General features: G+C 37.9%; 1 protein-coding gene and 1 long non-coding RNA gene across 4 annotated transcripts in view; one reads left to right on the plus strand and one right to left on the minus strand.

Moving 5' to 3' along the window:
- LOC114007321 (uncharacterized) overlaps positions 1-5,301 on the minus strand; it is a 37,817-nt gene extending 32,516 nt beyond the window's left edge. The window contains exon 1 of the long non-coding RNA XR_003548940.1: positions 5,237-5,301. This is a non-coding gene — a long non-coding RNA (uncharacterized LOC114007321). The remainder of the gene's footprint in view (positions 1-5,236) is intronic.
- LRP12 (LDL receptor related protein 12) overlaps positions 1-13,705 on the plus strand; it is a 79,724-nt gene that overhangs the window by 59,256 nt on the left and 6,763 nt on the right. For all 3 annotated transcript variants that reach the window (XM_006145566.2, XM_006145567.2, XM_006145568.2), the window contains 4 exons: positions 103-238; positions 8,262-8,464; positions 10,472-11,576; positions 13,387-13,519. In XM_006145566.2, coding sequence (XP_006145628.1) covers positions 103-238; positions 8,262-8,464; positions 10,472-11,576; positions 13,387-13,519 — 1,577 coding nt within the window. The remainder of the gene's footprint in view (positions 1-102; positions 239-8,261; positions 8,465-10,471; positions 11,577-13,386; positions 13,520-13,705) is intronic.

Raw genomic sequence — 13,705 nt, forward strand, 5'->3', positions numbered from 1 at the left:
GATAACAATATGTCTGAAGTTTTTTAAAAGTAAATACCGATTTACTTAGTGCTATGTTTTTAAATATAATAATTAGCTAAGGTTACTTTGGCTATCTTCCAGCTTGTGGGGAGACTCCAGAACAAATTCGAGCACCAAGCGGTATAATCACAAGCCCGGGCTGGCCTTCTGAATATCCTGCCAAAATCAACTGTAGCTGGTTCATAAGGGCAAACCCAGGGGAAATCATTACTATAAGGTAATTATGATATTTTTCTCTATTATTATATAAAATTTTATTATAGTATAAATTCAGTTTCCAAGTATTATTACATAGCATGCAGTAATATAAAAACGGTATTTTTCAGAAGATATAATAGATTATGGTTATCAGTATCTTAAAAGTAAGAATAATGGCCCATCCACCACATGTTTTTAATGTTGCTAATGGATTTGCAGTGGGTCGTCTGTATTCTTTCACACTTATTTTTAAGAAAAGGTAAAACTGGGAACCAGCAGTTAGCATAATGGCTATGTCGCTGGACTCCCACGTGGTTGACCATGGTTCACGTACCGGACCCGGTGACCTAAAACTCACACCGGGCACATGTGTGTACGTGCCCAAGATCCCGAGAGGAGAATGGAGGAGAAGGGATTGTGGCGTGACCATCCCCCCTGGGGGGTGATTTCTCGCTTTCTGTCTCCATGTCTCTCTCTGTCTGTCTGACGAGCGCACACGCCCTATAGCAAAAATCTCTCCCCAAAAAAAGAAAAGGTAAAACTATTAAAACTTGTAAAATAGTTTATTAGATCAAGAATAAGCTTTGGCAGTGGAACAGTTAATAAAATTCACTAACTGACTTGGAGATGTAGCCCATAACCTTAGTCTCATTAATAGAGTCCTCCACCTAAATGAGTAAAGCATAATTATAGGTGCATGTCTTTTTATTAGTATGTATGCATGTGCAAAATTTGAAATAAGCTGATGATAAATACTATATCTAAAAAGATATTTTTCATGTTTTTTCTTTTAGCTTTGAAACAAGTACATTTGTTAAAAATACAAAGTGAAAGGCATTCCTAGGAGAAATAATCATAAGTTTAAGATTCTCAGAATAAATAATATGATACAAATAAGGAAGGTTAATATTAAGAAGATTCAGTGAATTACTTGCAGAGAAAAACGAGGGATAAAATATTACGGTGAAAATATTCAGTAGAACTACATTTTGCTTGCTCAAGAAAATTATATCAAGGCTTTTAGAAAACAATATTTACCTAAATGGAGGGGAGGGGAATAGTGTGCGGGAACAAAGAACTGCTTATGGAACTGAAACACAAATAAGAATCCCATTCCTATGTTAGAGACAGCATTCTGCCACAGCCCAAAGGCACCTTTGACATCCTTTCATGTGTAACATTTTTATGGGTAGGAATAATAGAATTTTAGATTTAAAGGGGATTTTTCAGGTCACAGACTCAAATCTTTTCATTTTATATTTTTAAAATAAGGCTTGTGAATTTAGCCTACTTTCTCATCTCTTTCCATCCTCCTTTTAGTATTCATTAACTAATGAGAGAACCAGTCTCTCTCGAAAAGCATAACTGTTGTCTGTCCTCCTTTTTTCTTCAAAACTATAAATAGGGGCCATATGGTTTGTTTTCCTTTTAGTCCCTTCTGCCCCAGGCTACATCTTCTGGAACTGTGGAGCTTGGCACACATAAAAGCTGTTTCACTCTAAGAAAAGTATGATTCTCTTGCCTGACTGATTGTTAGGATGCACCATTAAGGTTACCATCCCATAGCAGGACCAGTATTGGAATCTGAACAATAAGCCTATTTTATGTTACTTGTAATGTGATTAAGTATAACTATGTTTACAAAATGATATTTTCACCCTCTATTGGGTGTTCCAACATACGAATAAAATAGAGATTTTTATCTCTTAACCTTGAAATTATACTAGCAGCATATCAGCATAGTTACGTAAAACTTGGAAATTTCTTGCCAGCACAGAAGAGATTACATAGAATACCGCCATCTGGTTTTGATCAAGTGTTGGATCCTTAAGATTTCAAAAGTAAGATACACAAAAAAACCAATCATAGTACTGAAGTCCAGAATAAAATTGGAGGTGAGCCCTACATCTGAAGGGCTATTTTTTAAATTCTAGAAGGAGTTAATGAATTTACATTTATACAGACTAGAAGGTGAATTTAATAAATGTCTAAGTCATCATGATGGTAATACTAAAACTTTCAAAAGATAACACATGGGCCGGCCCCATAGCACAGCAGTTAAGCACTGTGCATAGAGCCAGATCTCACATGGCTGACTGTGGTTGATATCCTGGCCCTGGCAAATGTGGAAGATGCCAGGCTTATTTGCATGTGTGTTCCCAGATCTTCATAGGACTTGTGTGTGTGACCACGCCCCATTGGGGGTGTTTTGTCTTTGGTGGGTGCACATACCCTTTGGTGGCTAAAAAAATAAATAAAAGTGACATATATGTGTGTGTGTGTGTGTGTGTGTGTGTGTGTGTATGTATACACACAAAGATAGAAGACAAGTTACACATGTGATTATTGATACACAATCTTAAATGATTCAAAAGAATCATGTGCCATAATCGAATGCAGCTCATTTAGACATAACAATGAGTTTGTATTGGGAAATTTTAATTGCCACATTATAATAACAAGTCAAAAGAGAAAGTATATGATAATCTAGAGTAGATAGATACTTTAAAGCATTTTGGTTAAAAAAAATCAGTATTTCTACATTTAAAACAAAATTCTTAGTAAAATAGAATTAGAAACATAACTTTTAAAGAAATTGGGGCAGAAGGAAAATAAAAGTACAAATATGAACAATGTTGAGTGTTCTGTGTATAAAACTGGCTGGAAATATAGATATAAAGACATTTTTACTTCTCCCTTGAAACCCACCAAAATCAACAAAAGTCCCCTTATCTATAGGATATAGCAGATTGGATCTTAGTATTCTCCTTGAAGCCAAGGAGTGGGGTCAGGCTATTTTGCTCAAGAAAGCAAACTGAAAAAAAACTTCCATTAATCATTGCCTGAACTTACATATTGCAGAGAGCTTAGAGAGATGGAAGGACAAATATGGACAACCAAGCTAGCTACTGACATGGTGACAGGATCTGTAGTATTCTGAACCATCATTTAAGACTGGTCCTGGAGGGCCAGCAGGTGGCGTAGTGGTTAGGGTGCTGGACTCCCACATGGCTAATCATGGTTTGAGTCCCAGGCCCGAAGGCTTGAAACTCATGTCAGTTGTGTGTGCATGTGTGCCCAAAATTCTGAAAGGAGAATGGAGAAGAAGGGATTGTGGAATGGCCATTCCCCTCACTTTCTCTCTCTCTCTCTTCAGCAAGCGCACATGCCCTATAGCAAAAATCTCTTTAGATACCCATGTAGGGGAATACAAAAGAAAAGATTATCAAAGCACTTTCCACAAAATAAGCCCACCACTCAACATTCTACAATATGAAAGAATTTAATGCTAAGAAAACCAACTAACAAAATCAAGTTGGATCACAAACTTACTCTAGACACTGTAAAATTTACTATGTTAGAGGTTCTTAATCTTTTTTATACCATGGACACTTGGTAGTCTGGTGAAACCTATGGATTTGTTTCAGAATAATGTTTTTAAATTTGTAAAATACAAAGCATCTATAAAGGAAACCAGGTACATTGAAGTATAGCTATCAGGCATTAAAAAATATATTTATAATGTATATAATTATAGGGACCAGCAGTTAGCGTAATGGCTATGTTGCTGGACTCCCACGTAGTCGACCGCGGTTCGCGTCCCAGACCCAGTGGCTTAAAACTCACGCCGGGCGCATGTGCGTGCGTGCCCAAGATCCCGAGAGGAAAATGGAGGAGAAGGGATTGCGGCGTGGCCATCCCCCCTGGGAGATGATTTCTCGCTTTCTGTCTCTCTGTCTCTCTCTGTCTGTCTGGCGAGCGCACGCGCCCTATGGCAAAAACCTCTCCCCCCCAAAAAAAAAGTATATAATTATATTTAATAGCACATCGAAAGATCCAAGTGATGGTCCTAATAACAATTTCGAAGTGGTTTTGAATGTAAGTAATATTTTTAGATATCTGTAAAAGTTGAAATGTAATATGAAAATGTCTCTGATTCCTACTAGTGACAGAGTGACAGGTACTGTAAATACTGTCATGGTTTGTTATTTATATTACAAGTGAGGGGAATGCTCAGTGTTAGAAGTTAGTGAAAATGAAGCTGTAAGTTGTTTCTAACCAGTTTGAAAAATTGAGAGTGTACAAACTGAAACTCAGGCCAGTTCCATAGCTAGGGGATCTATATCACATGGCCCACCAAGGTTTAAATCTGACCCCAGCAGCTTGAAAGGCGCACTGGGCACATGTGCACATGTGCCCCAAATCCTGACCGGGTAGGAAAATGGAAGACAAGGGATTCTGGCAAGACCACACCCCCCCCACTGGCCAGGATTTGAGCCACACTCTCAGTCATGTGGGATCCAGCTCACTTAACCACTAGAACCTTAGGCCCAGTATTTGAATTAAACTTTTTGAGTATCTAATTAAGCAAAGGAAACTTGTTAAAAAAAAAAGTTTTAGGCCCAGCCACAATGATGTGTGCTGCTGAGATGCTGTGCTTCACAAGCTGGGACTACATGGGAGGCCCAGGTTTGATTCCCAGTCTGACCAAAGACTGGCTAGAGCGGCATGTGCCTCTAATCCCAGCAACTCACGGAGCCTGAGGGAGGAAGCTGGTGACAGGGAAACCCTGTCTTTTAAAATAAAAAAATTTAAAAATTATTAATTCAAACAATGACAGGAATGGTTGAAAATAAGAATTCTCCCCCAAATAGAGCATAATACATAAAACACAAGTGGATTAACTCACACTTTTTAAAAATGGATTATCACATCAGATTAATTGGTTGATTGGCTTTTATGATCCTGTCATAGAAGGTTCATATTTAAAACTAATACAGAAAGTCTAAAAAGGAAGACTAGAAAAAAAAATGTATTTTGGAGATGCCAATCAAAAGAAAGCTAGTAGAGGAAGATTAGCATCAGATATAATGAATCTTAAGGCACAAAATATTAGTGACAAATGAGATAATCTACCAGGAAGATATAATTTTAGTAAATGTCATGTACATAGTAACATAGCCTAATATATATGCAAAGCAAATATGTGGAGAATTACCAAGCAAATGTGACTTACCCACAATCATAGTGGTAGATTTTTAACACACAGATCCTGTATCATTCAGATTGAGTTTTCTTAGCTGCAATACAATTAAAGAGAAAAAAATAAAACCTGTCTGTTTGGAAACAAATTTATAAATAATTTATGCATTAAAGAGGAAATCACAGTAGAGCTAAATATTTTCTTAAATAACCACAGCGAGGCCCGGCCTATGGTGGCATAGGCAGCAAGGGGACTGCTACGTGATGCTGAAAACCTTGTGAGAAGGCGCCAGGTTCGCCTCCCAAGTCTGCCTCAGCCTATCAGGCATGCCCGGGATCCTGTCTGGCTGCAGGGCTGAGTTGAGGATTGTGGCAAGAGGACTTCTCTCCCTCTTTCTTCTTCCCCCCTCCCCCTCTTCTCTCCCTCCTGTCTGTCTGTCTGTCTGTCTGTCTCTCTCTCTCGTCTTGCTCTCTCAGAAGTAAATAAACAAACCTTAAAAATAAGATAACCATAGCAAAAGTATTACATATTAAAACTGTTAGAGCACACTGAAAGAGTACTTAGAGAAAAATTTAGAGCTTTAATACACTGATTTAAAAAGTAGTAAGGAAAGTAAATAACCTCAACATTTAACACATGAACATGGAAAAAAATTACAGGATATATTTTACAGTAAAAAAGATGATTTTGGGAAAATAAACAATAAAATTCAATAAAACAAACTTTTTCTGAAAAGGGAAAAATATGTAAAGCTTAAGGGAAGGCTAAAGAGAAAAGATACAAATAAAAACGAGCAAAAGTATCTGTGCTAATAGGGATTTTAAAAGTTACAAGAGAATATTATAAACAATTCTATTTTAATACTTTCATATAACTGTATGAAATGAATAATTTTCCAGAAAAATTATATTCTTAAGATTGATTCCAGAACCAGAAAACTGATTAAATTAATAGCTATAAAAGAAACGGAATTATCCTTCAAAATAAGACGCCAGGCCTAGACAGTTTATAAGTAAGTGATTTGGTTTTTCTTTTTAAGAGTTTTCTGCCTTAGGGCATTTGTGCTCACTGGAGAGAGAGAGAGAGACAGAGACATTGAGAGAGAAAATGAGAAGTACCCCTCTGCCCCCCCACCCCCCGCCCAAGGGGAATGGCCATGCTTCAATCCCTTCTCCATTCTTCTGGAATTTTGGACTCACATCCACCCCATGTGATTTTCAAACTACTAGGTTTAGGACTTGAATTTTGGCCATGTGGGAATTCAACAACATAACCTCTATGCCTTCTGCTGGCCCCTATAAGCAAGTTTTACCACGTGTATAAAAAAGAAATTTTCTTAATTTGTTAGATCTCTATTAAAATTTTTTTGAAAAATGGGGACCAGCAGATGGCTAGCAGATGGTTATGTCACTGATCTTCCACATAGTCAGCCACGGTTCAAGTCCCAGACCCGACAGCTTGAACTCATGCCAGGCATATGTGTATGTGTGCCCAAAATCCTGAGAGGAGACTGGAGGAGAAGGGATTGAGGCGTGGTCATGACTCCTGCATGGAGATTTCTCAATTGCTGTCTCTCTGCCTCTCTGGTGAATGCATGTGCCCTATAGCAAAAATCTCTCTTAAAAATATTTTTTTTTTGGAAAGCAAAACTTACTGTCAAAGTGAATTATAACCCCAAGGAACAAGACAAAGGTGTGTGCTTTCACTTCTTATACTAGTTGACACAATGCAGTAGATGGAATTCAGTGATATAAAAATGAAAAGGAAGAGGTAAAACTTTTCTTACTTGCTAGTAGTCTATTTTAAGCAATTTCAAGGTATAAAAAAATCTTTATATGAAAGTACTGTGTATAGTTTTATAGTAATAAATGTTACTATCAAGATAAATTGTCAAAACTGACCTGAAAAAGTTTACAAAGCACTGATTAAGTCAAACCCATGAATTGAAAAAATCCCTGCCCTCAATCTGTATTCTAAAGCACAGGCACAGGCATGTCAGCTGTGCTTTCTTTTTTCTTGTATTCACGATACAGCATATGCGTGTGCACCTGGCCCGGGGAGCACCCCTCACAGGCCTGGTCATGCCTCTGTCCCCTTCCTGCCATCTGTCTGGATCTCAGGCACGCACTCAACAAGTACACCCTGTGTGTTTGCACACTGCGGTCTCCATGTATGACTTGGCATCTCCTGAGCAGTGTGTTACCACTGCCCGTGGAGCTGGACTGGCAGTGCTTTTATTTGTTTTTATTATATATCTTGGATATTGCTTCTAGATAGTAAAGTTTATTATAAACTGTCATGGAGCATAAATACAGAAAACCAATTCTGCTTATAAATGTATTTTTGAAATCCTTTATGAAATACTAGCAGACCAAATCCAATAGGGTATATACATGGACAGATATTTACTGCTTTTTTTCTTCTGGATTAGGATCCTGTCTTCATGACTCTTAAACATTTTAGTGAACTAAAAATATATGAAGGAATTCCTTAGTTTTTATGGGGTAGCCCTCTCATAAACATCAGTTATCAACTTAGGATAAAATACAAAAGTCACTGAGGAGTAACCAGAAGTTAACAGAAACGAGGGAATTTCACCCTTGAAAGATGGAACCATACGGGGTGGCTTATGCTTGTCTCCTGCCAGCTCCCTAAAGATTCTCACCAGTTCATGCAGCATGGAATGACCCACGCTGAAGCAGATTGCTGTACCCTTGTCAGCTGGAGGTGTTCGAGGGTCGAGGGGAGGATGCCAGAGTAGCCGGAAATTGAAAAGGCACGTTCTGGAAAGGAGAAAGCTACAAAGTGGGAAGCCCTTACATCTGCATCTAAATTCTTCTGAAATCCTTAGCTGACCCATGAACTGTGCAGGTATATGGGAGACTCCACAAAACCCAGTGGAAAGTAACAACAGCTCAGTATGATTTGCTGATGAGGTGATCATGTGTTTGGGAAGCCAGGAGAATCAGTGTCTGTGTGGAGTCTCACTTATGATACATTGTATATTCCAAAATTACCTTTTAAAGTAGATTTTGCTAACGTTTTTGGTTTTTGGTAGTTTTCAGGATTTTGATATTCAGGGATCCAGAAGATGCAGTTTGGACTGGTTGACGATTGAAACATACAAAAATATTGAAAGTTACAGAGCTTGTGGGTCCACCATCCCACCTCCATATATCTCTTCACAAGACCACGTCTGGATCAGGTTTCATTCGGATGACAGCATCTCTAAGAAAGGTTTCAGGCTGGCATATTTCTCAGGTGTGTTTTTAAATAAGAAGGTACTGAACCGAGTTTTGTGGTATTACTGCTCACTCAGAGCTAATCTTTTCTTTTTTTAAAGAATTATTTTTATTTAACTTTCTCTCTCTCTCCCTCTCTTCTTTTCTTTCTTTCTTTAAATTTGACCAGAGAGGGACAGGGTGAGAGAGAGAGAAAGCAAGAAAGTAAGAAAGAAAGCCGCCAGGTCCGGGACTCAGGCTGTAGTGCCTTCACCATGCCACCTGCTGGCCCCCAGAGCTAACCCTTTAAACAATGTCTATTTAATTATGACTAGGCCCCTTAGGGCAGCTGAAATTGAGATTTAGAAACTAAAAGTTCAAATGCCCTCGAGCTGGGTCTCTTTTGTATAATCCTAATAAAATATTAGTTTTATATTTATAAACTGAGGTAAATTTCGTGTTTAAACATCGTAAATAGATTTACTTTCAAGTGTTAACCCACATCTTGGAAGTTATTTCAGAATATGTGGAGAACCCTGGTGTATACTTTATTGCTAAAAATTATTACATCTTTTGAAATTAATAGTCTTCTTAGCAAATATATGCTACTTTTTTATCTATTTTTTTCTTAAAAATGTAGCCTTTGTGATATTTATTTTGCTCTGAAGCACATTTTCTGCCACCCGTTTATCATAACTAAGTGACTAGTAGAGGAGTAAGTATTGATCCAGCACTGTCAGTTTGGGGGACTATACGAATCTAATGTCTGATTGTCTTTTCCTACCATGTTTTACATTGGGTTTGGATGCTAAAATTGTTGGAATTCTACAGGCACCTCAGTTTTCTCCTCCCCTTTCCTCTTTTATTTTATCTTACTTTCTTTTATTTTTATAATTTGCCCAAGGGAACATGCAACTCACCAAAGAGAGACACAGGGAGAGAGAAGGAAAGTGAGAAAGTACTCCCATAGGAGAGAGTCATGCTATAATTCCTTCTCTATCTCTCCTTTTGGGATTTTGAGCACACATACACATACACGGCTTATTTTCCAAGCAAGTAGGTCCAGGATTCAAACTACACCATGTCAAATCTAGCAACCTTAATCACCATGCCACTGGCTAGCCCTTTTTTATTTAAAAATGCATATTTTCTTTTATTAAGATGAGCGAGAGAGACAGACACCCTCAACCGGATCCTCACTCTGTGATCCTCTTCTAGCTCTATCGTCATCCAGGGTCATGGGTGAGCCCACATTCATGAAGACCCAAGATGCAAACCCAGAACCTTCTACATGGGTTCCAGCATCATGCAACAGTGCCCTACTGCCAGTGCCACCACAGCTGGGCTTTTTTTTTCTTATGAATACATTTATACCTTTAGATCAGATTTATGCAATATTTTGTAGTTCTGTTAACACAATAAAAATTGTAAAATGGAAATATCACTTTATGGTTATAAGGAATATTATAAACAGTATAAAATAATATAAAAGTATATGCAAAAATTTGAGTGTACCTATCAGGCTTGCAAAATTCAGTGATGTACCTAGCAAAATATTGTGTGTTTGCTTAGAGAGACAAGAACTAGAGAAAAATATGAAAAAATGTATTTTAAAAAGTAATGCTTGATGAATTTTTCATTAAGTAGTATCTATTATTGTTTTAATGATGTTTATACAATAAGTTATTTACAATTCTTAAGCAGTTCATCTTATTGGCTCATGTATCTGACACCATTTCATTAAATGTTCTGTAGTAAAATAGCTCTGATAAAAAAGAATTGGTCCATTCTCTGTAAATCAAAATGCACAGATCTTTATGAAGCATATAAGCATTTCTGAAATTGAATTATCGAGTAATTAGTGTGCCAAAACTACTTGCTTATTAGAACTTAACCTATTTTTTAAAATAAGATTTTAAAAAATAAAACTTTATTACTTGGGCTTATTAATTGTTACAAAAGTACCACTTGCTGTTATATATATTTTTGAAGAGTATGATTTTTTTCTTTTTCTGTCTCCATCTCCCTTCTACCCATATCCTCCTAGGGAAATCTGAGGAACCCAAATGTGCTTGTGATCAGTTTCGTTGTGGGAATGGAAAGTGTATACCAGAAGCCTGGAAGTGTAATAACATGGATGAATGTGGTGATAGTTCTGATGAGGAGATCTGTGGCAAAGAAGCTAGTCCTCCCACAGCTGCTGCCTTTCAGCCCTGTGCTTACAACCAGTTCCAGTGTCTATCCCGTTTCACCAAAGTTTACACTTGCCTTCCCGAATCTCTAAAATGCGATGGGAACATTGACTGCCTCGACCTAGGAGATGAAATAGACTGTGATGTGCCCACTTGTGGGCAATGGCTGAAATATTTTTATGGTACTTTTAACTCTCCTAATTATCCAGACTTTTATCCTCCCGGAAGCAATTGCACCTGGTTAATAGACACTGGTGATCACCGCAAAGTCATCTTACGCTTCACTGACTTTAAGCTTGATGGTACTGGTTATGGTGATTACGTCAAAATATATGATGGATTAGAGGAGAACCCCCACAAGCTTTTGCGCGTGTTAACTGCTTTCGATTCTCATGCACCTCTTACAGTTGTTTCTTCTTCCGGACAGATAAGGGTACATTTTTGTGCCGATAAGGTGAATGCTGCAAGGGGATTTAATGCTACTTACCAAGTAGATGGCTTCTGTCTGCCATGGGAAATACCCTGTGGAGGTAACTGGGGGTGTTATACTGAGCAACAGCGTTGCGATGGGTATTGGCATTGCCCAAATGGAAGGGATGAGATCAACTGTACCATGTGCCAAAAGGAAGAATTTCCATGTTCCAGAAATGGTGTCTGTTACCCTCGTTCTGATCGCTGCAACTATCAGAATCATTGCCCAAATGGCTCAGATGAAAAAAACTGCTTTTTTTGCCAGCCAGGAAATTTTCATTGCAAAAACAATCGTTGTGTGTTTGAAAGCTGGGTGTGTGATTCTCAGGATGACTGTGGCGATGGCAGCGATGAAGAAAATTGCCCGGTGATTGTGCCTACTAGAGTCATAACTGCAGCCGTCATAGGGAGCCTTATCTGTGGCCTGTTGCTCGTCATTGCACTGGGATGTACTTGTAAGCTTTATTCTCTGAGAATGTTTGAACGAAGGTCAGTATCAAGACAAAACTTGCTAATAAAAACATGGCCCAAATACTTGAAACAAGCACTTTAAGTGATTAGCGTGTATTTTTGTTATATATTAGTTTAAAGATGGATAAATACTGTTTATGTATAAAATTAAGTGTGACAACCCCAAGACTCAAAAGGGTAAACGGACTTGAGTTATAAGGTAAGAAAAAACAATCTATATTTAGTTTGCAGATTAATCTGTTTTATATAGGATTTTGTAAACTAACATTCACAGTTGTAGTTTTTAACCTGTATTTTTATAAATACTGACTCAGTAGTTCCAGCTGTTTGAGAACCTACTATGTTCAAAGCACTATAATGTGAATTGAGAAGTGAATAAGGTAAGGCCTGAAATCTCAATCAGTTTATAGTTAGGAGGAAGGAACTGGTACGTGGGGTAAAATAATAAAAATTTTAAGTGCTGTAAGAGCTATACAACAAAGTGTATGAAAGTAAAAAAAAAAATACCTGATCTGTTGCAAACATAGGGAAAGGTTTTAATTGGAGAAGAGCCATTTGAAGTGTATGAGTGGAATGAAGATAGGGAAATGGTACTCTACTTTAAAAAAAACAGAAACAAAGCCATGGGAAATTATATACTAGATGTAGGAATGTCAGCATTGCTCAGAGTAATCACATGGTTCCATTTATCTGGAGCCTAAGATACCTATGAAGGACTAATGGGCAAGATGACTGCCACATACTAGTGGCGTATTCTGGAGTTCACTAACAGCCTGCTTCAGAGTTCTCAGATTAGTAAGAAATGACTAACCATTAAAGGGTGACCTTCAGAGACTGGAGTTTTCAGTAGAGTATGAGATAAATACGACCCAGGAGAAGTTCATGGCACAGAAGTCTAGAAGCCTGCTGTGGAGATGATAACCTTCAGTTTCAGGGAGAGTTACAACTGTAATACAAACTTAGCAGAAAACTTCATGTACTAGACAGTGAAGATAATAGATGGCACACATCCTAATAACCACTACTGCTGCTTTTCTTTGGACGTGTATGAATGGCCAGAATGTTTACCACATTGCAACGGAAGAGCTCAGTGAACAGTCAGGGATCTTGAGTTCAAGAACCAGCTGTTTCAGAAAGTGTATCGATGACTCATTTCACTCTTATCTAAAAAATAAATGTGCTGGACTTGCATAAATTATCTTCTGAGCACTTTCAAATCTCCCCTCCTTATAGACTGGGGAGTTTAAAAATATAGTATTTTTATTTCTCCCTTTACCTTTTACAGGCATTATTCAGTTTATCAGAATTTAGCAGTTCAGGACCAGCAGTTAGCGTAATGGCTATGTCACTGGACTCCCACGTAGTTGACCGCAGTTCGAGTCCCGGACCTGGTGGCTTAAACTCACACCAGGCGCGTGTGCATGCGTGCCCGCCCAAGATCCCGAGAGGAGAATGGAGGAGAAGGGATTGCGGCGTGGCCATCCCTCCTGGGGGGTGATTTCTCGCTTTCTGTCTCTCTGTCTCTCTCTGTCTGTCTGTCTGACGAGCGCACGTGCCCTGTAGCAAAAACCTCTCCAAAAAAAAAAAAAAAGTTAAAAACTTAGCAGTGCAGACCCCACTAACCGCACAACAACAGACTATACTTCTTGTTTGTATTCTCAGTCTAGAGATAGTAAATATATTCAATAAATGTGATTGAATGACCAAGCTTTAAAAATGATCCAGTGTACTAAGATTCAGCTTGCCTTATACTGATGATAGAAAATTATTATTGTTCAGGTTTGTCTCCTGTTTTTCTTAACCCTTTTTATCCTTGTGTACTCCAAAGATCATTTGAAACACAGTTGTCAAGAGTGGAAGCAGAATTGTTAAGAAGAGAAGCTCCTCCCTCTTATGGACAGTTGATTGCTCAGGGTTTAATTCCGCCTGTTGAAGATTTTCCTGTTTGCTCACCAAATCAGGTATATTGTAATTTATGATTGCTATTTCAGTGTCTTTTAAAATGAAATCTATGTCTGTATTTATGGAAAGGCAAAGACTCTTGACTATGTCACAGTTTTTACAATTAAGGATTAACTATATGGAAGATTTGAAATTACAATTTTTTAAGTTATGTTTTAACAAAGTACAAAAGTATGTATTTTTTT

The sequence above is a fragment of the Tupaia chinensis genome, unplaced genomic scaffold (assembly GCF_000334495.1).
Source record: "Tupaia chinensis unplaced genomic scaffold, TupChi_1.0 Scaffold000154_1, whole genome shotgun sequence".
Lineage (NCBI taxonomy): Eukaryota > Metazoa > Chordata > Mammalia > Scandentia > Tupaiidae > Tupaia > Tupaia belangeri.